Below are 24,061 nucleotides of genomic sequence, written 5' to 3'. Positions count from 1 at the left end.
CTAAAATGCGGCAATATGAGGGTACCTGACCAGTTGACTTGCATTTCACTGCATCTATTCAACACCCCTTTTTCTTTTCGTTTTCTTGAAGCAAATGTATGGATATCTTGTGGAAAATAGGTCTACAACGGAGTGAAAATCTAGAAACTGTAACAAAATTGTTGTGAAGTAGCTGAATTTTATATGAAACAAAAAATAATTTATTTTATTGGTATATAGCCTGGTTAGATCATACAATAAGGCTGATTGGACAAATTTCAGGAGAGACATGAAGATGTACTCTGATAAATTTATTCAGTTAGACCATGCTGATTCAAACACCTCTTGGGACAGCCTGAAAGCCGAAATAAACAGGTTATCATCTATCCATATACCCAGTAAGTTATGCAAGTCACGTGCTGACCTCCCTTGGATATCACAGGACATTGTTAGAAACATTAGGAAAAGGGATAAACTTTATTCCAAACTTAAAAGGTCACCCTCCAAAGACCCCACTAAAGTCCAAAAGTTTAAAGCCCTCAGGTCTAGCATCCAAAAACAAATCAGAAGTGCTTATTGGTCATACCTCGAATCCGTAATTTTTACAGACAACTCTGGTGAAGGTCAAAAGAAAAAATTCTACTCTTTTATTAAGCACAACAAAACTGAAAACTTTGGTATAGCTCCACTTAGTAGCAATGGTCAGATACATCCAGACCCAGTCACCAAGGCCAACATACTCAACAGTCAGTTTGAATCTGTTTTTTCCCGTCCAGCCCACTCAGCCTTAAGAAACTATCGAAAAGTGCAGCCTCCACTCCTACCCACCCGCCTATGTCTCCAATAAGTATAAGTGTCGAAGGTGTAGACAAACTACTTCTAGGTTTAAACCCTCATAAGGCATCAGGGCCAGATAAAATCTCACCTAGGTTACTTAAAGAACTACATAATGAAATTGCCCCTCTTCTAACAGTCATCTTCCAGCGGTCAATTGAAACTGGCATTATTCCGAACGACTGGAAACATGCGGTCATAGCACCAGTTTTCAAAAAAAGGTCAGAAATCTAAACCCAGTAATTATAGGCCCATCTCCCTGACTTGTTTAGCATCCAAATTATTAGAGCATATACTAGTCTCCAACATAATGTCATACTTCGACAAGAACAACGTCCTTAGCCCACAACAACATGGTTTCAGGTCAAAACATAGTTGCGAGACCCAACTCATAGGTTTTACCCAAGAAATAGCAGATAATCTTGAAAAAGGTCAACAAACTGATGTAATTATTATGGATTTTAGTAAAGCCTTCGACAAAGTAGATCATCATAAACTGATTCACAAACTCAAATACCTAGGTATCAATAATAAGGTCATTTCTCAGTAACAGATCTCAGCAAGTCCTTGTTGAGGGTAAAGTCTCTGAAAGGTTACCTGTCCTATCAGGGGTCCCTCAAGGCTCAGTCCTTGGCCCCTGCCTATTTCTCGCCTACATAAATGACTTGCCCAATAGTATCAAAAGTCGAGCCCGTCTCTTTGCTGATGACACCATTGTCTACCTTACCATCAAATCTAAATCCTCTGCAGAAAGCTTACAGCAAGACCTCTACTGTTTAGAAAAATGGGAAAAAGAATGGTCAATGGAATTTAATCCCGATAAATGTGAAGTTCTTTGAATATATCGTAAAAGAAATCCTGTTATATATCCTTACACCCTACATAATGTCCAACTTCTGTCCACTGACCATGCAAAATATCTTGGTGTTACCCTAAATAATAACTTGACCTGGTCAAATCACATAAATAACATAAATCCAAGGCCAGTAATACCCTTCGCTTCATCAAAAGGAATGTAAAGACTACCAACAGACAGGTTAAAGAAATGGCCTACAAAACCTATGTCCGCCCCCAGGTCGAGTATTGTTCCACGGTCTGGCACCCCTGGCAAAAATATCTCACTCATAAAGTAGAAAGGGTACAAAGATCTGCAGCCCGCTATGTTTTTAATGACTATCAGTATACCAGTAGCGTCTCAGATATGTTATCAGAACTAAATTGGAAGACCCTAGAACAAAGAAGAAATCATTCCTCCCTGGTTATTTTCTATAAAATAAGAAATGAATTTGTGGCTGTGGACCATCATCATCTCACACAGACACGAAATTTAAATTACTTAATTCCACAGTCAAAAACATCGTACCATGCAAATTCCTTTTTCCCCAGGACTATCAGACTATGGAACAGTTTACCAATATATATCCAGTCCAGTCCCAATTTGCAGACATTTGTCAGCGGGCTGGACTCGCAGTCTCTCTAAATACTATAATCCACTGATTTTAAACTGTATACTTTGGGTCTTTTATCTTTTTAATTTTGCACGTAACATTTTTACTAAAACACTGTTTCCTGACAGCGCCTGCCAGTCATAATCGATTGTTCGGCAGTAGATAGTTGAAGTTGAAGATAGCCTAGAAGCATTTGGCTCCGCATATGGTACAAAATTGCCGACTTTTAGTTTTATTACTACACAACTTATGGTGACGTATTGGACATTTCCGGGTTTGTAATGTATATTTTGGATATTTTTCATTTAATGTTACAGATTATCTAATCAATATTCAACGAATTTGTTTGTGTATTTTGATTCTTTACAATATAATTCATAAAAATGTTAAAAGTGTTTTTGATGACAGTTATTCTAAAACTCAAAATTTAACAAAACGAAGTGTTACGTAAGAGTAATTTCGGATTCGTCCACGATAATATTCGTATGGCAAAATTTTTAGAGACTTTGTAAAATAAAAAAAAACTTATAAGAATCTGTTGTACCTGTAATTAACATGTAAGGTACAAGATAATAGTGTTGATACTGTCTGGTCTAACAATTTATGGACTGGGATTGTGACCATTTAAAAAAAAAATTAGCATTTCTTTGACCTCTGTTGTTTGTACATAGTCCTGTTTTTTTCACCAATGATGATAACATTGTGTTCTTCTTTTGCAGCTTGTTTGTAAACCATGTCAATATTTAGAAGCACAGTTTGGTTTGTTAAAGGACTCAAAGAATATACAAGGTAAAAATGAATACAGTGAAACCCCTGTAAACAGGAACCCCTGAATACTAAAAACGTGTTTGAAAGGTAGGAATTTTGCAGTCTCGAAATTTGGCTTCCTTTTATTAGTACAATACCCCTCTAACGGAACGGAACAATTTTTCCAGACCAGACCTTTATTTATAAACACAAAATTACACCTGAAAACCAGTGTAAAAGCAAACAGAATTTTGACTCTTGCCTTTTATCATGATTACTAGAATTTACTCTTTTTGGATTCATGTCAAACTTTAATGGTGTGTTTTTTCAGACAGTAACGAAAGAAGATTAAGATTTAAGCTGAATCAGGTTGCTTGGTAATTGCATGACTACGTAATGGAGCACAGATTCCACCAACAAAGTCACTCAACACCAGAAACCTCTATGAACCATAGTGTAAATTTTCCAGTGGTGAGAGGCCATCTGTCAACAAAGACCGCTCTTGTCAATTTCCAAGGGCGGTCTTTACTTACAGGTTTGACTGTATTTGGAAATAATGAATGGGCATTAGTTGAAATGTATCTTGTTTCACATTCACAGAGCTATGTTATTTGTTTCAGGAGTGGCTATGCATCTGCTAGCAAGGACTTTAACCCAGGTGACCTTGATGTACTAATAAATGACAGGAGTTACATGATCACCGGAGCAAACAGCGGCCTTGGAAAGGCCACCGCATTAAGTCTTGCTCAGAAAGGTATCCTTCATATCACTATTTGAATGGTTTAGTGGTATTTCTGGTATAAAGAATTAAATTATTGTTTGTCTTAGAAAAATAAACTATAATGCTGCGCTTTCATTCCTTTTAAATAATCTTAATACATTGATGTTGTATAAATATCACCTGGCAGTGAGGGTGTTACTGATACTGTCAGTCCTATCGGCTCGGGTGTTACTGATATTGTCAGCCCTATCGGCTCGGGTGTTACTGATACTGTCAGCCATATCGACTCGGGTGTTACTGATATTGTCAGCCCTATCGGCTCAGGTGTTACTGATATTGTCAGCCCTATCGTCTCAGGTGTTGATACATTTTGAGGGCTGACAATATCAATAACACCATCACTGACATGTTATTAATTTTATTATACCGAAGCAACCAAAAAAACAAGAAAAATATTCCATAGAACAACTGCTTGCATATCAACACATTTTTATAAGCATGTAATAACGCGGATGATGAAACGTCTATATGCAATCCACTGAAACTTGTTGAAATACCATCCATTGAGCGCGATGCGCAAAGGACACCTCTGCGCAAGTGTTATTAAAATTATTAATGGAGGATTATTCGAAAACACAGATCAGCGTGAGAGGCATTAAAACTAGTACATTTTGAAAGATAGAGACTTTGCATTAGGCATTTTACATGAGGTATAATAATGATATTTATTATATACCTGTATAAATTCTTTGAAAATTCGGCTTGTATTTCACAATTAAATATGAACAGGCAGAATAAAATTCAGTATTGAACCTTTTAAATTCTGTGGTGTACCTTCCATATTGTATGATGCCGGACTACATTCATTAATATGCATGACCTGACACAGTTCTATAAATAGCACACACAAAACTTCACTTAGTTCTATTTTAAAATTGATAAACAGAGAAGATTTTGTTCAGTAACAAAACAACAAACAAAAAGGTAGCGGTATATAATAAAAGGGTCATTATAACAGTTGCTAGATCTGGGATTTTGTCTTCAGCTCTTATGCATTTTGCATGGTCAGATCACACTCGGCGCTTGTGTGCCTTGTGAGATCTAATCTGGCAAAAATCCACTCAAGCCGAATACAGCATTCGAGATTGAGCTACTGTTATAATAACCTTATTTTATCACATGATCTAAAGGGAGTGATTTGAAGCCGTTACAAATTTTTAGTATTACACTATTTTACGTCTATTTTGTTTTAGATATAGAAGACATTTGTCAATCTGTCTATGTAGGTAAAGAAAGAATAAATTTAGATGTTTCAACAAAAAATACTAACATGATAAAAAGAATACTGCATTTGTGTATTTTAACATAAGCTTTGTTAAACTACTTAATAAGAATAGTAAAATTCTTGGCAGAGCATGTTATTCAAGACTTTGAAAAGCCACTCATACAGTATCAGATATACAATTTTAATTGAAATTTTAAGTTAATAAAAAAAATCTGAACGCAGTAATAAGTTACAAAATGCAGGAAAATATTATCCGGACAAACTTAATATTTGAAATAGTATGAATTGCATTGTGAAAGAGATTACTACATTTCATTCTTGCCTGTGTAGGACCGGGTTTCCAGTTGGGAGCGAGAAACCAAACACTAGCATCCTAAGGGATGGGAAAACACCTGTCTGACATGAAAGAATGTAAAAATTTTAAAGGTATTGTAAGTCATAAGATTGTGTGTGTAGCCTACAGCATAGAGAAAATATAAGTTTGCCAGACACTTCAAACTTAGGACTGTGCTTCATTTGGTAATGATAATACTAGTCAGTAAGTTCTAGGCAGTTTCGTTTACAAATACACTATTATAGTCTGTAAAATATGTAGAAATGTTCCAAAAAGTATTAGACAAGCAGTAGGAGTCAGTTGAAAACAATAGGAAATTTAGCCCCCCATGTTATACTCATCAAATATCAGTTTGTACAATATTACATTTAGTGAAACATTTTCCTATTTGTTATTGACATTTAAATTTTCATCTGAATGCTTGCAGCTTTTAAGTAATGGAATTCCATGTCTAACTGTGAAAGCTTGTAAGACTTTCTGGATTTAATCATTCTAAGTTTATTGAATACGAATTGTTTTTCTCTATAAAATGAAATTATGTATATTTTCAGGGGGAACTGTACATCTTGTTTGTCGTAGTAAGGAGAGAGGCGAGGAAGCCAAAACAGAAATAGTCGAGACCACTGGAAATCAGGTGAAATGTTGTATAGACTGGAGGAATTTGAACAAAACAAAAAAGATATGGAGGAAATTTAGTTGTTTCAGTGTAAGATCAAAATATCTTGCACTGAGCAAACTCCACAATTGAAATAATGAAATCTAGTTTTACAAGTGAAAGGGTCTTACATTTCTGCCTATGTAAGACAAAGTGTTCCCTACCTGGTGGAAAGCATGGAATGAAAAACAGAGTGTTACCAAGGTTCCCCTTTATGTGCTGTTCCAAATGTCAGGGAAAACAGTTGTCATTCACAAGCAGACAAAACATCACTAAAAGTGCATGCAATATTAAGCAAGGATTTTCCCTAAGGAAAAACAGGTGTATCCCCGACATGAGATAGGATAAAAGTATATTTTCCCCACGAGATATGCAAGAAACCCAGATCTGATAGAGCCTGTCCGCTAAGCTCAGTAGGGAGAGCGTTGGTCTACGGATCGCGGGGTCGTGAGTTCGATCCTCGGGTGGGGCGTATGTTCTCCATGACGATTTGATAAAAGACATTGTGTCTGAAATCATTCGTCCTCCACCTCTGATAATTCATGTGGGGAAGTTGGCAGTTACTTGCGGAGAACAGGTTTGTACTGGTACAGAATCCAGGAACACTGGTTAGGTTAACTGCCCACCGTTACATGACTGAAATACTGTTGAAAAACAGCGTTAAACCCAAAACAAACAAACAAACAGATCTGATAGGTAAAACAAACTAGTTTTTCTTGCCTTTTCAATGGTTTTAACAAAAGTTCAGCCTTTTGCACAGTATCAAAGTGTGAATTACCATTTACTTGATAGATTGATTTATTATATACCTACATAAATTCTGTATAAAGTATAGCTTGTAACAAGTATTAAGCAGAAAACAAAGTCTGCATCATACAATGTTGAAATCCAATCTTGTGTCGTATGTTTGTCTGAGGCTCTTTCATTTATATTCTTGACCAGCTTTTATATAAATAGTTCAGCAGAAAAAAACAACAAAAAACATGTAAAAATTGAAAATTGAGCCATAAATCTCTGCCATAACCAACCTATCATTTCATCTGCACACTTCTGATAGTGACATTTTTCTTATGTTAAACATTTATTATGCTTTTGGATCAATGAATCTTGTGTAAACATAGTGTGGGAACATATGAAAATGACGTCATGACATTTTTGTGTGTGCTAAATTCTTTCACTTAAGAGTATTTAATAAAAAGCTCATTACAACAGCAGCATGATCTGGATTGTTGTAATTGGCTCTTGTATATTTTACCAGACTTGGTCAAACTTGGTGCTGGTGCACCTCAGGTAATCCAAGTCCAGCAATAACCCTATTAGACTCAACATTTCTGTAATCTGCTGAAATTATTTTTGAAAAGCCACATTCTTTTCCAGAAAATATCATTATATGGTGTTAATATTTTTACTCTACAAATCTATCCATCATGTAGCAATTGTGCAAAAACAAACAAAAAATAATTAATTAGTTAGTTAAATTTACATTTTTCTGATGTTTTGTATGTCTAACTTTTTTTCAATTAATGACTGTATCATTATTAATGTACTATTTTCATTAATATTTAATTAGAAATGGAAGGTACATGTTAGATTCAAGCTACCTCATTACCTGGTGCTAGCATTTAAAAATTGATGTCAAATGGAACAGTCAGTCTTTTAACCTGTCAGTCAATGAATCAAAAAAAGTTCTGTTCCAGAATATTCACCTGCACCAGTTGGACACATCAAAACCCAGGGATATATATCACTTTGCAAAGACATTTGAAGAATCTGGGCAGTCTTTGGATGTTTTGGTAAGAAAGTGAATTTGTATTATTGTAGTATCAGATGTTTTCATGTGTCAGACACACATCTAATTTCTTTGTTGGGCCTTAAGTCAGACTGATTCAGTTTTTGTCCTATGCCAACTTTCTAGCTCTTTTAAAGACAACAGGCAGTCATATGAATGTTTATGCATAGATGGAATTTCTGAAGTTTCATTAAGCTTGATAAGTTTGATAGAATTTTTGAGAGAGTGATCAGACCTACAGCAAGGAAAATTAGTTAAAAAAAAAAGGAGAAAAAAAATTAGTACTATTAGGACCATACATCAAAATTATGCCAGTATCAGTTTGAAGATGTTTAAATTGCAGATAAACAATGCTGGATGTATGGTAAACACAAGAGAGCTTACAGAGGATGGACTGGAGAAGAATTTTGCCACAAACACATTAGGTATTGTAAATTGGTTAATTATTGTTTCATCTGTATTGAATGTTTGTTTATTAAGCATTTAAGATTTAACCATTTCTTTTAAAATGTTGTCAATTTTTTTTCAGATAAAAAGTTTTTTGTTAAAAGTGCATTTAGGAAAACATCTAAATTTTAGATAATATTTCTGCCTTTAAAACATGAAAGTTAAATTAAAAGCAACTTGTGGTATTTAATAGAAAGACTTACTTTATGTGAACATGTTGTGACCTTGAGAATCTTATGCAGACTTTTATATTTACATTTTAAAACAATTGGTTTCAGATATCATGAGGTAGATTTTATTGTTTCATAAAAAGATATAAATTTGTTCTTAAGACCACCATAGAATACAGAATACAGCAATAAAACTGCTTTATCAGGTCACTGTTTTCGAAGTCCTGTTTCAGCCTTAGTATTGCAAGTTTTGAGGGACCACCTATTAACAAAGAACCTGTGAAGAAAGGCTTTACAGTACAGGAAAGATAAGCTTAATGTATTAAATTGTGCTATGATATTCTGTATGTATGATATTACAGGTACCCATATATTGACCACAGCATTGATTCCTGTGTTGTCCAAATCCAGTAAACCAAGAGTGGTAAGTGGTTTGTGCATTCTTTAATCAGGTAGCATATATGTTTGCCCTTGTAAGTCAGTTTGTACTTGTCAGCTATTAGCTCACCTAAACATAAAGTGCACAAGCTGATCTATTGTGCTCACCCAGTGCCTGTCATTGTAATGCATTGTCTGCTGTTTGACTGTTAACACTCTAGAGGTCACAATTTTGGCTTTATCTCAATGGAACTTGGTAAGAATATTACCCTCCAATCTTGAAGGAGTTGGGTCAAAAACCAAGTTTCTATGTTCATGAATAGGAAAACATTGTTAAAACTATAGAGGCCACATTTTCCACCTGATTTTCATAAAAACTTTTCAGAATATCTCAATTTAATCTAGGGCAAGTTAGAAACTTGGTTACCTGAGGTTTTAAACTAGGTCACTAAGTCAGATAATAGATAAAAACTTGTTAACACACTAGAGGCTACTTTTTCTACTTGATCATCATAAATCTTTGTCAAAATATTTGTCTATATGAAATCTGCTTCAGGTCAAATAGTATGGTGCCTTAGATAAACAACTAGCTCATTAAGTTAAATCATTGAAACACCTTGTTAACACAGGTCATATTTTCTACTTGAACTGCAGGGTACTGGGTCAGAATCATTGCCTGTTTAAAGTCTAGGATAAAGTGGTCACTTGGTCAATTGGATGGAAAACTAGGTCACAAGGTCAAATCATTGGGAAATTGTGCATTCGTATATCTCTTTGTCCGAATTTGTGTCATGTATATCTAAAAAAGTATTTCACATAGTGATCAAACCTCACAGGATTGTAATTCAGCATGTTGTGTATCCAGTCTTTTTATTTGGATATCACACAGTCAGGTCAGAGTTATGGCTCTTGACTCAGTCATAAAGTGATAAGAGTGGAGGCACCTGTGTCATATGGACACATGTCTGGCTTTGCTATTTTAAAGCTTATTCAATGGCAAAAAAGTGTGAATACTTCTCGAGTTGATATGTTCTTTTTCTTTTTTAGATAATTGTTTCATCAGGAGGCATGTTGACCCAATCACTGAACATTACTGATCTACAGTTTGAAAAGATGAAAAAGTTTGATGGTACAGTAGCCTATGCACAGAACAAACGACAACAGATTATCATGACAGAGCAGTATGCACAAAAATATCCCAGTATTCATTTCTCCGTCATGCACCCAGGATGGAGTGATACACCAGGTATTTATGAGTTTCGACACACCTTGGTTAAGTTTTTTGTACCAGTTCACATTTTGACAAGACATTTTGAGGTAAAGCTTTGAAACTTTCAACACTTGTGTACCATCACCTTGTCCAGTTTTAGGCAAGAGTACATAACTCCATCAAGGATTTTGGGTGAGTTGTGGCCCCATTTAACTTACAAATCTTGATTAAGTTTTTCGTAACAGTTCATATTTTGTGTAAACTGTTTGACATAATTATGACTTTGAAACTTTTATCACTTGTTTATTGTAACAATCTCTATCTGTAGGCAAGAGTACATAACTCTGTCAACTATTTTGGCTGAATTATGGCACTTTTTATACCCCCCACCAAACATGTTTTGGGGGGGGCATTATAGGAGTCAGTTTTGTCGCGTCACGTCCCGTCCCGTCCCGAAATCTATATCTCAGTTATTACAAAATGGATTTGATTCAAACTTAAAATAGATGTTCCACCTTATCACCCACATCATGTGACACAAGTTACTCTGACACCAATATTTCATGAATTATGCCCCCTTTTATTTAGAATTTAAGGTTAATTTTGATGCATTTTCACTATATCTCAGTTGTTACTAAATGAATTTGATTCTAACTTGAAATAGATGTTCCACCTTATCACCCACATCATGTGACACAAGTTGCATAACTCTGACACCATTTTTCATGAATTATGCCCCCTTTCACTTAGAAGTTAAGGTTTATTTTGATGCATTTTCACAATATTACGAAATGCATTTGTTTCAAACTAGGAAGTAGTTGTTCCACAGCATCACCTACATCATCGAAACTTTGTACACTTGTTTATTATTATGATTTCCATCTACAGGCAAGAGTATATAACTCTGTCAACTATTTTATCTGAATGATGGCCCTTTTTGGACTTGGAAATCACTTGGAAATCAGTTATATGTTTTCATACCAGTCCATATTTTGCCTAACTTTTTTGTCATATGGTTTTGAAACTTCGACCAGTTGTTTACCATCATAGTCTACATATGTAGGCAAGACTAAATAACTAGGACAAGGACTTAAGCTCAGTTATGCCCCTTTTTTACATAGAAATTAGTTAAGTTTGGCATACTATTCCATATTTTGTCTAAACTGTTTGATATATGGCTTTTAAACTTTTGAACACTTGCTTACCATCATGCTCACACTTTGCTGTATAGTGCAAGACTTATCCAAATCCATAAATGCAGGTACAAAATGTACATTGTTTGTCTTACCTATTTTTCTTCTTTTGTCTGAAAATCTCTGGTAATATTTTGACCCCATACTTTCATCATTTCTTTGAATAGTTGAGCGGGCTGTCAACAGACAGCTCTTGTTTATGTATATTTGTAAAACAAGACACTTGCCTGTATTAGGTCATTGCGTAATGTTAGAGGATGACACAGGTGTTGCTAGATGGAGACAGGTTTAAAACAGTGACTTTAAGTTTGTAGTGGTTAGCACTAGGATAACTCAGCCTGGCTTTACAATAAGAAGGCAACATTTGATAATTTATAGTTGTCTACTAATTGAAAGCTCTCTTGTTCTTTCAAAACAATTTCTTTATGAAATGGCCACTTTCATAGATTTCGTAGCATACTCTCCACTTACATAAAGGGTTTAAAAGTTTTTTAGCTCGACTATACAAAGTATGGAGAGCTATCCTACTCGACCTGGCGTCGGCATCCTTTCGGTCTGCACTTTGGTTGAAGTTTTGATTCACTTTCTCTTTATTTTTCTTATTACGTGATGGATTTCCTTCAAACTTAAAATAATTGTTCCTCATCATCACCAACATCATATGGCACAAGGGTCATAACTCTGGTACCAATATTTCGTGAATTATCCCCCCTTTTTACTTAGAATTTCAGGTTAAAGTTTTGATGCACTTCCACTCTATCTCAATTATTCCTAAATGGATTTGATTCAAGCTTAAAATAGTTGTTCCTCATCATCTCCCACATCATATGACACAAGGCCCATAACTCTGGTACCAATATTTCAGAATTATGCCTCTTTTTTACTTAGAATTTCAGGTTAAAGTTTTGATGCACTTCCGCTCTGTCTCAATTATTTTACTATTAGAAATTATACACAAGAAACATCTGCAATATTCACAGTTTACTTCATGTTTATTTGTACATTTCAGATATGATTACACTCACATAGGCTATATTGATTATAGGTGCATATGATACTGCAAACAACAAGTCCTACATATGTAATTCATACTTGTATATAAAAGTTATTGTTAATATTTTGGCAAAGTATGGCCACTCCATTGTCTGTAGTAACTCGATGGTAATGGAAATCAGTCGACCGGGAGGAAACCAGACGCGCCTGTAAAGCACCACATCATTACTCCATGGTTGGCTGTGGAAGCAATACAGTACAATACAATACCATACATGCCATAATTTTTCAGGACCTTTCCGGGATTCTGAGTTAAAATTTCCGGGATTTTTACCCTTTGTCCGGGACATACACCGTGACATTAGTTATTCGTCTGTTTCATGCATAAATATCATAAAATTACATGCAGTTTCCGGAGATAAACATTGTTCCCTCGCTTAGGAATAATTTGCTGCAAATGTCGTCTAGCTTTCTAAGGGAGGTAAATAGGGTAATTCACGTCTATAGTTCGGCACGTGAATTGGTTGCGTTCCGAGGTGACTTGCTACATAAGAAGAATTAACCTGGTCATCGTGATTTAGAATCCAGCTTATTTGGTATCATTTTTATGCTAAACGTTTATCTAATCATTAATAAAATGGAGTCCTCAAAGGAATAAAATAAATCTTGTAGATAAAATCGATACAAAATATTTCGGGTTGGGTCAATTTTCATGGATCGGTCGGCAAAGGCATTCAATAGTCAAAAGTTTGTGACAATCAATCTACATTTTGAAAGATTACAACCTTTTAAAATAATTATCGTTTAATTGACCGTTATCAGCCATTTCTTCCAATCAAGACTACATGTAGCTTCACCGCCTACGTGCTAAAAACAACGAGATTTTCGGCTATTGTTCCTAATATTAAAGGATCATAAAACAGTTATTGATTGCATAATTTTGTCAATTCATAATCAGGGTCATCAAAATAGCCGACTGTAAATTAATCTGGGTCATCAAAAGTTCGCAGGGCGCGTTCAATATGAGTGTTGATCGGAGCTGGCTTAATCAACACGTGTCCCGCTCGAGGGCATGAAACTGATTATCGGATAATTAGGAATAAACAATGTGACACCGGGGACTGTTTATTGTGTTTTATTAATGTAAAATTCAACAATTTATAGACCAAAAAACTAGTTTTTTGGGGGGGTTATTTTTGTTTTCTGTATTTTTAATTTTCCGGGACATTTCAACACTGTCCGGGACACCGGGACGAGTATGTGATTTCCGGGACAATCCCGGACAATCCGGGACGTATGACATGTATGACAATACAACACAACACAACACAACACAACACAAATTTTATTTAAAGTCGGTGCATATATGTAAAAAAGAAAACATTAGCTATGTATAGCTATTTACCGACATACATAACAAAGACAAGTAACATGCAGATCATCATATGAGTTATACACGTATATTAATCATAAATATGCTAATACATTTAAATATAAAAAAACATGTTAAGACCTGTGAGGGTAGTGCTAATCTTGACCTGGGGTCTAAATACTTCTCTAAAAAGAAAAAAAACATAAAACCTGCAAGGGGAAAAAGACACAAACTGTGTATATTTTAGAATTTTTTTTAAAGAATCCTCTATTCAATCAGCGCCACACGAACCCAAGGGATACAACAGGGCACCACAGTAAATTAAACATTCCCCAGGCAACGTACTGTAATTGTAAGCAAGGCAAATACTATAATGAGCAAGGCTACAGTACACCACCCTAAATCAAACATTCCCCATAACTCAACGGTTGGCTGCAGAAGTAATAAGGAATATTTAGCGGACCAACAGAAAAACGCAACGTACTGTAATTCTAAGCAAGGCAAATACTATAATGAGCAAGGTTATGACATAAGCAAGGCTATGACACATTTAAGCAAGGCTAGTCAGATATTGCCAAGATTATAGAGCAATACCTTTTACACAGTAACATCCATACTATGAAAACGTTTGAAAGCACGCCCAGTCGCCCCTGCGGTCGACATAAATTTTCTCGGCCTTTAATATATTAGGAGTGACATAAGTATAAAAATAAAAATGATTAACTGGAATTTTAAATGAAGTCTAAATGAATCACTATCTGTATAACTTAAAATGTCTTTTGGTCCTCATTCCATAACTTGGTAAATTATCCTCTGGATTTCTCATCATCAACCATCTGGAAAAATGTTAATACCAGATTCGATTTGTCTGTTTCACTATTGATTTGTAGCCCAGGAATCCGTTCAGTTCCGTATCTATGTAAGGTTCCTGGATTCTGTTCACTTCCGATGTTAGCATCCAACGGCAGCATATCATTTGTAACATAAGTACTTCACAGAACAGTCAGACTGCCATAGCAGAATTTAAAATGCAATAATATGATTAATTTTAGCATAAAAACAGAAATTTAATTATTGAGGTGTGACGGGTGGGCAATTTAACATCGATCTGAAAGGCTAGCCAGTACACATTAAATTCAACTGTGAATATTGCACGTGATCTAGAGTTAATATAATGCTTGAGTGGTTCCCAGATGCTAAGACATTCATCATTAATCTATTGTGTTTAAACAGGTAACCAATTAAACTTAAAACCTGATTACTTGACAACAACGATAGTTTCTAGTTTACACACCTAGCACAAGATAGCCATTAATTTCGGGAGAAAATAGTTGTAATTATTTTTAGGCAAAATAATTTTTATTATTCCTAAATGGATTTCCTTCAAACTTAAAATAGTTGTTCCACATCATCTCCCACATCATATGACACAAGGCCCATAACCCTGGTACCAATATTTAATGAATTATGCCCCCTTTTTACTTAGAATTTCAGGTTAAAGTTTTGATGCACTTCCACTCTGTCTCAATTATTCCTGAATGGATTTGATTCAAAACTAAAATAGTTGTTCCTCATCATCTCCCACATCATGTGACACAAGGCCATAACTCTGGTATCAATATTTCATGAATTATGCCCCCTTTTTACTTAGAATTTCAGGTTAAAGTTTTGATGCACTTCCGCTCTGTCTCAATTATTCCTAAATGGATTTGATTCAAACTTAAAAAAGTTGTTCCCCATCATCTCCCACATCATATGACACAAGGCCCATAACTCTGGTACCAATATTTCAGAATTATGCCCCCTTTTTACTTAGAATTTCAGGTTAAAGTTTTGATGCACTTCACTCTCTCTCAATTATTCCAAAATGGATTTGAGTCAAACATAAAATAGCTGTTCCTACTTATCAACCACATCATATGACACAAGTTGCATAAGTCTGGCAAATTTTTTTGTAAATTATACCCCCTTTTACATAGAATTTTATTGTTAATTTTCATGCATTTTCACTATATCTCAGTTATTACGAAATGCATTTGATTCAAACTTGAAGTAGTTGTTCCACATCATCTCCCACATCATATGACACGAGGTGCATAATTCTTGCACCAATATTGTATGAATTATGACCCCTTTTTGCATAGAATTATACCTATATAGTGTTTTGATACACTTTATCTTTACCTCTCTTATTACTTAATATTTTTGACACAGACTCAAGCTATTTTGCAGTATCTTCATCCACTATTCGAGTCATTAAACACTCCAGTGACAGCTCCAGTTTCCTCAGATGTGCCCAGTTTCACTATTCAACATCGAAATAGTTGAGCACGCTGTCTCCTGTGACAGCTCTTGTTGATCACAGATATGAACTAAGTTCCCATACATAAATAACTGATGAAGGACTGGTTATTAGTAATTCCTATTTCGAAAAGAAAATAGTTGTATGAGCATTTTACTTTTAATTGTGAATGATGTTATCATTAAATGTGTTTCATTCCTCAATAGCTGTACAATCATCAATGCCTCAGTTTTATGAGAAGATGAAGTCCAGATTACGGACAGTAGAAGAAGGGGCAGACACTATCATATGGCTAGCTGTAGCTGAAAATCCGCTCAAACTGAAAAGTGGCTGTTTCTTTCAAGGTAAGAATTTGAACAGTTTTTGTAATTCAGATGGTTCAGGTATGTGTCAGTGTCATCTATTTGTAGCATACTTCGAAATCATATATTTGTGGGGGATTTATTTGCTTTGCCAATCCATAATTGAAGTCCCAGCACACTGTAGTGTTCCTATTCTGTCATTTTAAGTGGAAATCCACAAATTTAAATCCCAAAACAACAAAACTTAATACCCAGGAAATAAGATGATTTTACAGTCTCTTTCAACCTATATTATTTGTACCATTCATTCAGATATTCTGTAGATATTAAATAAATCACCTTGGGACCCCCAATGAAAGATGAGCATTTATCATTCTAAGATTAGACCAGATATAACAATTTACTATACAATTCATTAAGGGGGTATAATGTAACACTTTACAAAATTTTGTGACATGGTTTCCTGTAGCTAGGATTACTGTATAAAATGCAATAAAACATTAGAGTACAAGGAGTCACTGTCACAGTGTAACCTCTAGCTGTAAGCCTTAGTCTTAAACTGATAAAATGGGCAAAACATTTGATTCTGTTTGGTGTCCTATATACTTCTATTGTCATAAGCACTGTAATTAGTTTTATCTAATGATATTTAAAAGACCTTTTCAAAAATGTATATTTTTCATACTTTCTAAACAAATGTGTATTAAAAAATAACAAATATATGAACCATTTATGAATACATAAGGGTTTATATACACCACCTTAATGGGTGAATATCACATGAGCCAAAGTAACACATTACAATTTTATGCATAAATTTCTCCAAAAACCTTGTTGTATTGTAATTAAATGTGAAAAGGATAAGTATTAGAAAGTAAAAAGTATTCATAAATTAAACATTTGTGTATACAGTTGTATTGAGAGTAATATAGAAAGGTTTGTTGTTTGTCTGGTGCTAACTTGCACTGCTTTGAAAATTCACAATATTGTTTACTTCATAAGTTGTGTGCATACTGAAAATTATCATGAAATAAATGCTAAAACAATTTACTTTATTGTTGTTACAGAAGTTACAGATTTATAAACAGAAATTTAAATGACAGCTTAAACAGTACATGATAGTAGTCCTGTAACAAAACCTAATTAGAGGTAGTAACGAAATGCTTTTTATACAAAATATCTTGTTTCCAGTGTTATAGAAATAATTTAAATGCTGTTTTTTCTCCAGACAGGAAAGTTGTATCCACCCACTTACCATTAGCTTGGACCAAATCCACACCAGAACAAGACCAGTCACTCATGACACAACTAGAGGATCTTTCTAGGCGGTTCCAGACTGAAGGAGCATTTGGAAAATCATAGAAGTGTTCATATATTTACCAAGTGACTGTTGTGTTTGACCCAGAAACTCTCATATGTGATACAAATAATATTTAAAACTATATCTTTGCAATGTAAGTTTTCTACCTAAACTTGCCGTATTTACCTCAGAAATATTTTAATATCAAAATTTTGGTATCATGGTTACATGTGCTGTAAATTCCATTACACATCAAATCACCAACAGTTTTATGTGTGCATTATGTAGAATTACCATTCACTTGAGACATAAAGCAAGTAGATAATATTACATACTCTAATAATAATTTTCCCCTTGATTTTCCCTTTCTGCTGGTAACATTCTTTTATATGTAATTTAACTTACATATGTATAGAGGATACCTTTCCCCTTCAGTGTAAGATGGAAGTATCTTTCATTAAGTGAACAACTGATGCAATATTTTCAGCTTGACTTCTTAAAATTTTCCAATCAGTTAAGCTTTTGTAAACATCCTTTTATCAGTGTTGGCATCTCAAAAAACAAGTCATCAAAATATTTTCAATTTTTCACATATTTTCGGCATTTTTAGTTGACATCGCAGAATGAGTTAAATACATGTAACTCTAGCTTTTATTTTATCAAAGGTATGCCCTTTGCTAACTTACAATTTCAGGTTTGCACTACTAACCAGTATTTCAAGTTAAAGATAAGCATGTAAGCAGGTTGCGAAAGCTTCCTTAATACTATGTTTGCTTTTATTTCATTGAATTATCTCAACTAGAATCTAGTCCTTGTTATGAGTGGCATAGCCAGGAATGAAAATGCAAGATGTGGTGTTTAACATGTGAATTTCAAATCTTTTATTGTACTTGTAAAAGAACAATTTTTTCTTATTTCGCTTCATGTTTTCCAATTGTCTTTTTTCGGTAAGAAATACATATATATTGTTTTTTTGATATTTCCATAATTCACTTTAACCCTTAGCCTGCTGCATGCGAATTTAACAGCCTTTGCAAACAGCTTGGAACCAGATCAGACGCCGATTAAATCGGCGTCTGATCAGGTTCCAAGCTGTTTGCTACTCTGACAATATTTCTTCCAGTTTTGGAGCAAATTGAATGAACTTTTAGCAGACGACATTTCCAGCAGACGACAATTTATCTAGCATGCTAAAGGTTAAAACATGTGATAATATATACTTATCAAATTGTAAGGTGTCTCTTATGTACGGGTAGTCATTAGTGCAGTTGAACCTGTATCAGTATAGCTTTAACCACTTAATGAACACAACTGGTGCTCAGTTGTTTTATTTTTACAATAAGGCAATCAAGACTACAGGATAATACTAGAAATTTTTTAATTATTCTCTTTAATTGAGAATACATGGAACTGTATAACACAATGCCAATGATCTCTTATTGTCTACACACAGTTATTAGCATGGGTTGTAGAATTCTGTCTGTACAAAGTAGTTACTTCTTATTGTAAGGTATATGGTAATTTAACAAACCTATTTACCGGGTATTTAACTTCAGTCAGAAAAGATAAGTTCACTGAGTCTCTCTTTCATTGGTCCTTTTACAAGCAACTCATTGCCGGCTTTACTTCTTGATTAGAAATTGGCCTACTCAAAACAAACAATGAAATATTTTTGTTATTACACATTATAATCATGAATGTAATGGTTTGCATTTTCTATAACAGGTTAGTGACAATGGTCTTGCAACTTTTAATTAATTTATATAACAGTTTTATAAGCAGTACTGTTATTTTATGCAGATAGCCAGTATCTTCTTCCACTGCATTAACCAGGAGTGTTGAGAGAAAATCAGTGCATAAGTTGCATTGTTGGTTGGGTATCATGCCACTGTTAATTTTTATTAGCTTATTTCTTTTCTTTCCCATACAATTAGAGCAATTTCTATATTTAAGAAAACTATTTTGTGAATTATTTTGAAATTGAGATAAAAAATTGTATAACTCATACCTTGCAAGTAATCTAGTTCACCCATATTTGATTTGACCCTGCAGAAAAAGTGTATTACATAATGGCTGTGTCAGAGTAACTGCAAGAATATTTATACATGTTTTTATCAGGTTATCTGCCTGAATGAGTCCAGACCAGTGTTCAAGCCATTGATGCTGGAGGGAACCGTGTTTCACGGTGGGCTAGTGACCACCACTTGTTTTCCCATATTCATAACTTAATCATGACATCAGACATTCTAACTGACCAATCAGAGAGCTGCATTTTCAAGCACCTTCCAGTTTCCACTTTAAAATTGGTAAAACCACATATTTTTTCAATGAACATTACGAGGGTTCAACGCAATAAGGGCGTATCTACATATGATTATTATATGTAGATATGCCCTTATTGCGGTGAACCCTCGATTAGTGACTTCAGAAATGAATATCACATTTTTTTCAGAAGTCATATGAGATTTTTGACTTCACATCCCAAAGACCAAGCTACAAAGTACAAAACTAAGAAGTTCCATTGAAAAATTATGTGGATTTGATACTTTGATTTTAGTTTAAAGTATGATATTTTACACAAGGAGTCTAAGATAAAGTCCGAGTAAAATGCAATCATTACCCAAGTGAAATTTGTATCATTCCGCAATGTTTTGGACATGTCAGAATTATGAATACTACTATTGTAACATTACAGAGCATACAGCCTTCCATAAATCTCAAACCCGCCCGCTTAGCTCAGTAGGTAGAGTGTCGGTCTACGGATTGCGGGGTCGCGAGTTGGATCCTCGGGCGGGGCGTATGTTCTCTGTGTCTATTTGATAAACAACATTGTGTCTGAAATCATTAGTCCGCCACCTCTGATTCATGTGGGGAAGTTGGCAGTTACTTGCGGAGAACAGGTTTGTACTAGTACAGAATCCAGGAACACTGGTTAGGTTAACTGCCTGCTGATACATGACTGAAATACTGTTGAAAAACTGCGTTAAACCCAAAACAAACAAACAAAATAAATCGCAATGTGTATCTGATCATATCTTTTACAAGAACTTAGTTCTTCCATTATTTCTTCTAAAATAATGAAGGAAAAGGTATGAATAGTGATACTTTATTAAAGTATTTTTTTGCTTGTTTACATTGTTGGCATAGTTGGAGGAAACTTTTTCATGAAACTTCTCTCAATACAGATCAAATTTTGTTAATATTGTCATAATGTATAATAATGCAAATGCAGTAAATGGGTTCAAGTTTGAAAAAAAATATTCTTGTTTGTTTACATTGCTGACCAATCAGAATTATTCACGGTGCCAAATGTTGCATTTTTTTTTGAGTTTTAAATTCATGGTGTCTTGATTTCGCGGAAACTACTTCGACCGCAAATTATAAACCTTGGTGGTAAAGAAAAGAAAGGGAGGTCACTCTTCCTAGACATGCAAATAATAACAGACATGCAAGTCTGTCGTTGTCGTCTGAATAGAGACGCATATATAATACTAGTAATAATTCAACACTTGTGCGAAATTGAAATAATCTCACAACTGTTTTACTAATATTTAATCACTTATCGAAACACATGGTTAGTAGCTACTTATGATGTGCTCTTACAAACCCCGTGTTTATATTTAATTCAGCAATTACAATGGAAATGAATAAAAATAAAATTATCTCACCGAGTCTGCTAAGCTTATTATTTGACTGATTCATTACACATGACAAGTTGTACACATACAATTTCCTGGATTTCTTTTTATCTTTTGTCACATTTGGTTCTTGTGTTCTTGGTGTTATGTGTATTCTAATCTATGAAAATGTCGGATATTATGGACAAATAAAGGCAAGTGCGGTATTAAAAGGCCGCCTTTAATAATTTTGCCGGATCCAACATAATTTAATGATGATGAAAAGGCAACTGCAATTATCAGAAATCAGTTTGTAAAGTATAACCGCTGTATAACAATACAAAGTTTTTCACACCTTTGTTTCTCATGTGTACAATTTATATAGTCATAGGATTGAAGCAATAACTGATTAAGGGAATACTATCATCAGACAGTAAACACAAAATCACCCTGTTATTGGCTGTCCCTTTGTGAAATGTGTATGTTTTCCGTAACAAAAAACTGCGGTGTTTAGGTTTCGCGCTGTCAATGTTGACCGTGAATATAGCGAAAATTAAACCTCCGCGAATATAACCCACTATACAGTATAAGTCCTATATTCTAGGAGAATTTCCATTTCTATGTCTACATGTCATGCACTGAATTTTTGTAATGGTTTGATATTTATTCTGTTTGCTGGCAGGGTATATAATGCAAGTAGCAATGATATTAATTATGTTGTTTGACATAAAGAAAACTTTTATACATGTGTTTAGACTATTTATAAGTTTGTTTTTAGCTCACCTGTCACATAGTGACAAGGTGAGCTTTTGTGATCGCCCTTTGTCCGTCGTACGTCCACAATTTTTTGTCTGCATGATAGTGGTTTCATTTATGATTTTATTTTAACCAAACTTGCACACAACTTGTATCACCATAAGATCTCGGTTCCTTTCTTGAACTGGCCAGATCCCCTTATGGGTTCCAGAGTTATGGCCCCTGAAAGGGCCGAAATTAGCTATTTTGACCTTGTCTGCACAATAGCAGCTTCATTTATGATTTGAATTTAATCAAACTTGTACAAAACTTGTGTCACCATAAGATCTTGGTTCCTTTCTTGAACCGGCCAGATCCCATTATGAGTTTCAGAGTTATGGCCCCTGAAAGGGCCAAAATTAGCTATTTTGACATTGTCTGCGCAATAGCAGCTTCATTTATGATTTGATTTTAACCAAACTTGCACACAAATTGTATCACCACAAGATCTTGGTTCCTCTCTTGAACTGGCCAGATTCCATTATGGGTTCCAGAGTTATGGTCCCTGATAGGGCCAGAATTAGCTATTTTGACCATGTCTGCACAATAGCAGCTTCATTTATGATTTGAATTTAATCAAACTTGCACAGAAACTTGTGTCACCATAAGATCTTGGTTCCTTTCTTGAACTGGCCAGATCCCATAATGGGTTCCAGAGTTATGGCCCCTGAAAGGGCCAAATTAGCTATTTTGACTTTGTCTGCACAACAGCAGGTTCATTTATGATTTGATTTTAACCAAACTTGCACACAACTTGTATCACCATAAGATCTCGATTCCTTTTTATACGCCCTAAGAGACGTATGATGTTATTGCCTCCGTGTCCATCTGTATGTTTGTCTGTTGGTTAGCAATTTCCCTTCCACTCTGTGACTCTTGAACACCTTGTAGGATTTCAAAGAAACCTGACACAAATGTTCACCTCATCGAATCGATGTGCAGAGCACATGTTTCGGATGGCTCTCTTCAAGGTCAAGGTCACACTTAGGGGGTCAAAGATCATATGACTTTGTTTTTTGTGTATATTGCTCTGCATTTGCGTTGCATTGCAGTGCTCTTGTTTTTATTTGGCAGATCCTTATTATTTTAATTACTTCCCTTTTATGTTACTATAAATAGCTTATTTAGTAACTATTTTATTATTGGCTATAGAGAAAAGCCGAGACCACTTTCCTGTGGTACAATATGGATGGTACCCTTAATTTATAGGTGTATTTTGACATATCTGTACCTTTTAGAAAATTTCAACTATATTTTCTCATGATTCTTTTAATTGATCTTGATTATGATTTTTTGACTTTCTTGTCCTTAAGTGCAATGATGACAGGTGAGCGATATAGGGCCAGTATGGCCCTCTTGTTTGATGTTTATATTGTTTATGTGAAAAATGATAATAATAATTTATATGGATCAAATAGACATAGACTTTCTGATGTTTAAAAATTGATGTTTTTTATCTTTCATGAGCTCAGTCAAACTCGGAAATATTGGCTTTCATTGTCAATATTTAAAAAATTGGCTGTAAGGGGTGTAGGCCAGGTACGGGTGTAGGCCAGGTACAGTACAACCACTTCTTGGAACAGTGTTCATGTTGTTGCTTGTAAAGTGAATCACTGCTCGGTACAAGGTATACATGGTGTTGCATCTGAGGCACCACTGCTTGGAAATGGTGTACAGGTATTTGCCGCTGTAGAGCTCCACTGCTTGGAAATGGTCTACAGGTATTTGCCGCTGTAGAGCTCCACTGCTTGGAAATGGTCTACAGGTATTTGCCTCTGTGGAGCACCACTGCTTGGAAATGGTGTACAGGTATTTGCCGCTGTAGAGCTCCACTGCTTGGAAATGGTCTACAGGTATTTGCCGCTGTAGAGCTCCACTGCTTGGAAATGGTCTACAGGTATTTGCCTCTGTGGAGCACCACTGCTTGGAAATGGTGTACAGGTATTTGCCTCTGTGGAGCACCACTGCTTGGAAATGGTGTACAGGTATTTGCCTCTGTGGAGCACCACTGCTTGGAAATGGTGTACAGGTATTTGCCTCTGTGGAGCACCACTGCTTGGAAATGGTGTACAGGTATTTGCCTCTGTAGAGCTCCACTGCTTGGAAATGGTGTACAGGTATTTGCCGCTGTAGAGTACCACTGTTTGGAAAGGTGTACACTACTTATGGGAACTGGGTATAGCTTGTTTC

The 24,061-nt window shown here is 35.0% G+C and overlaps 1 protein-coding gene across 1 annotated transcript in view; it reads left to right on the top strand.

The window, feature by feature from the left end:
* Positions 1-23,290, top strand: part of LOC123553804 (dehydrogenase/reductase SDR family member 12-like) — a 56,879-nt gene extending 33,589 nt beyond the window's left edge. The window contains exons 2-10 of the mRNA XM_053548780.1: positions 2,981-3,050; positions 3,629-3,762; positions 5,900-5,982; positions 7,701-7,796; positions 8,136-8,217; positions 8,772-8,833; positions 9,835-10,033; positions 16,064-16,201; positions 17,388-23,290. Of these exons, the coding sequence (XP_053404755.1) occupies positions 2,995-3,050; positions 3,629-3,762; positions 5,900-5,982; positions 7,701-7,796; positions 8,136-8,217; positions 8,772-8,833; positions 9,835-10,033; positions 16,064-16,201; positions 17,388-17,521 (984 nt within the window). The 5' untranslated portion in view covers positions 2,981-2,994 and the 3' untranslated portion in view covers positions 17,522-23,290. The remainder of the gene's footprint in view (positions 1-2,980; positions 3,051-3,628; positions 3,763-5,899; positions 5,983-7,700; positions 7,797-8,135; positions 8,218-8,771; positions 8,834-9,834; positions 10,034-16,063; positions 16,202-17,387) is intronic.
* The last annotated feature ends 771 nt before the right edge of the window (positions 23,291-24,061 follow it).

The sequence above is a fragment of the Mercenaria mercenaria genome, chromosome 7, assembly GCF_021730395.1.
Source record: "Mercenaria mercenaria strain notata chromosome 7, MADL_Memer_1, whole genome shotgun sequence".
Taxonomy (NCBI): domain Eukaryota; kingdom Metazoa; phylum Mollusca; class Bivalvia; order Venerida; family Veneridae; genus Mercenaria; species Mercenaria mercenaria.
The sequence above is the reverse complement of the archived record's forward strand: the minus strand, read 5'-3'. Positions and strand labels throughout refer to the sequence as shown.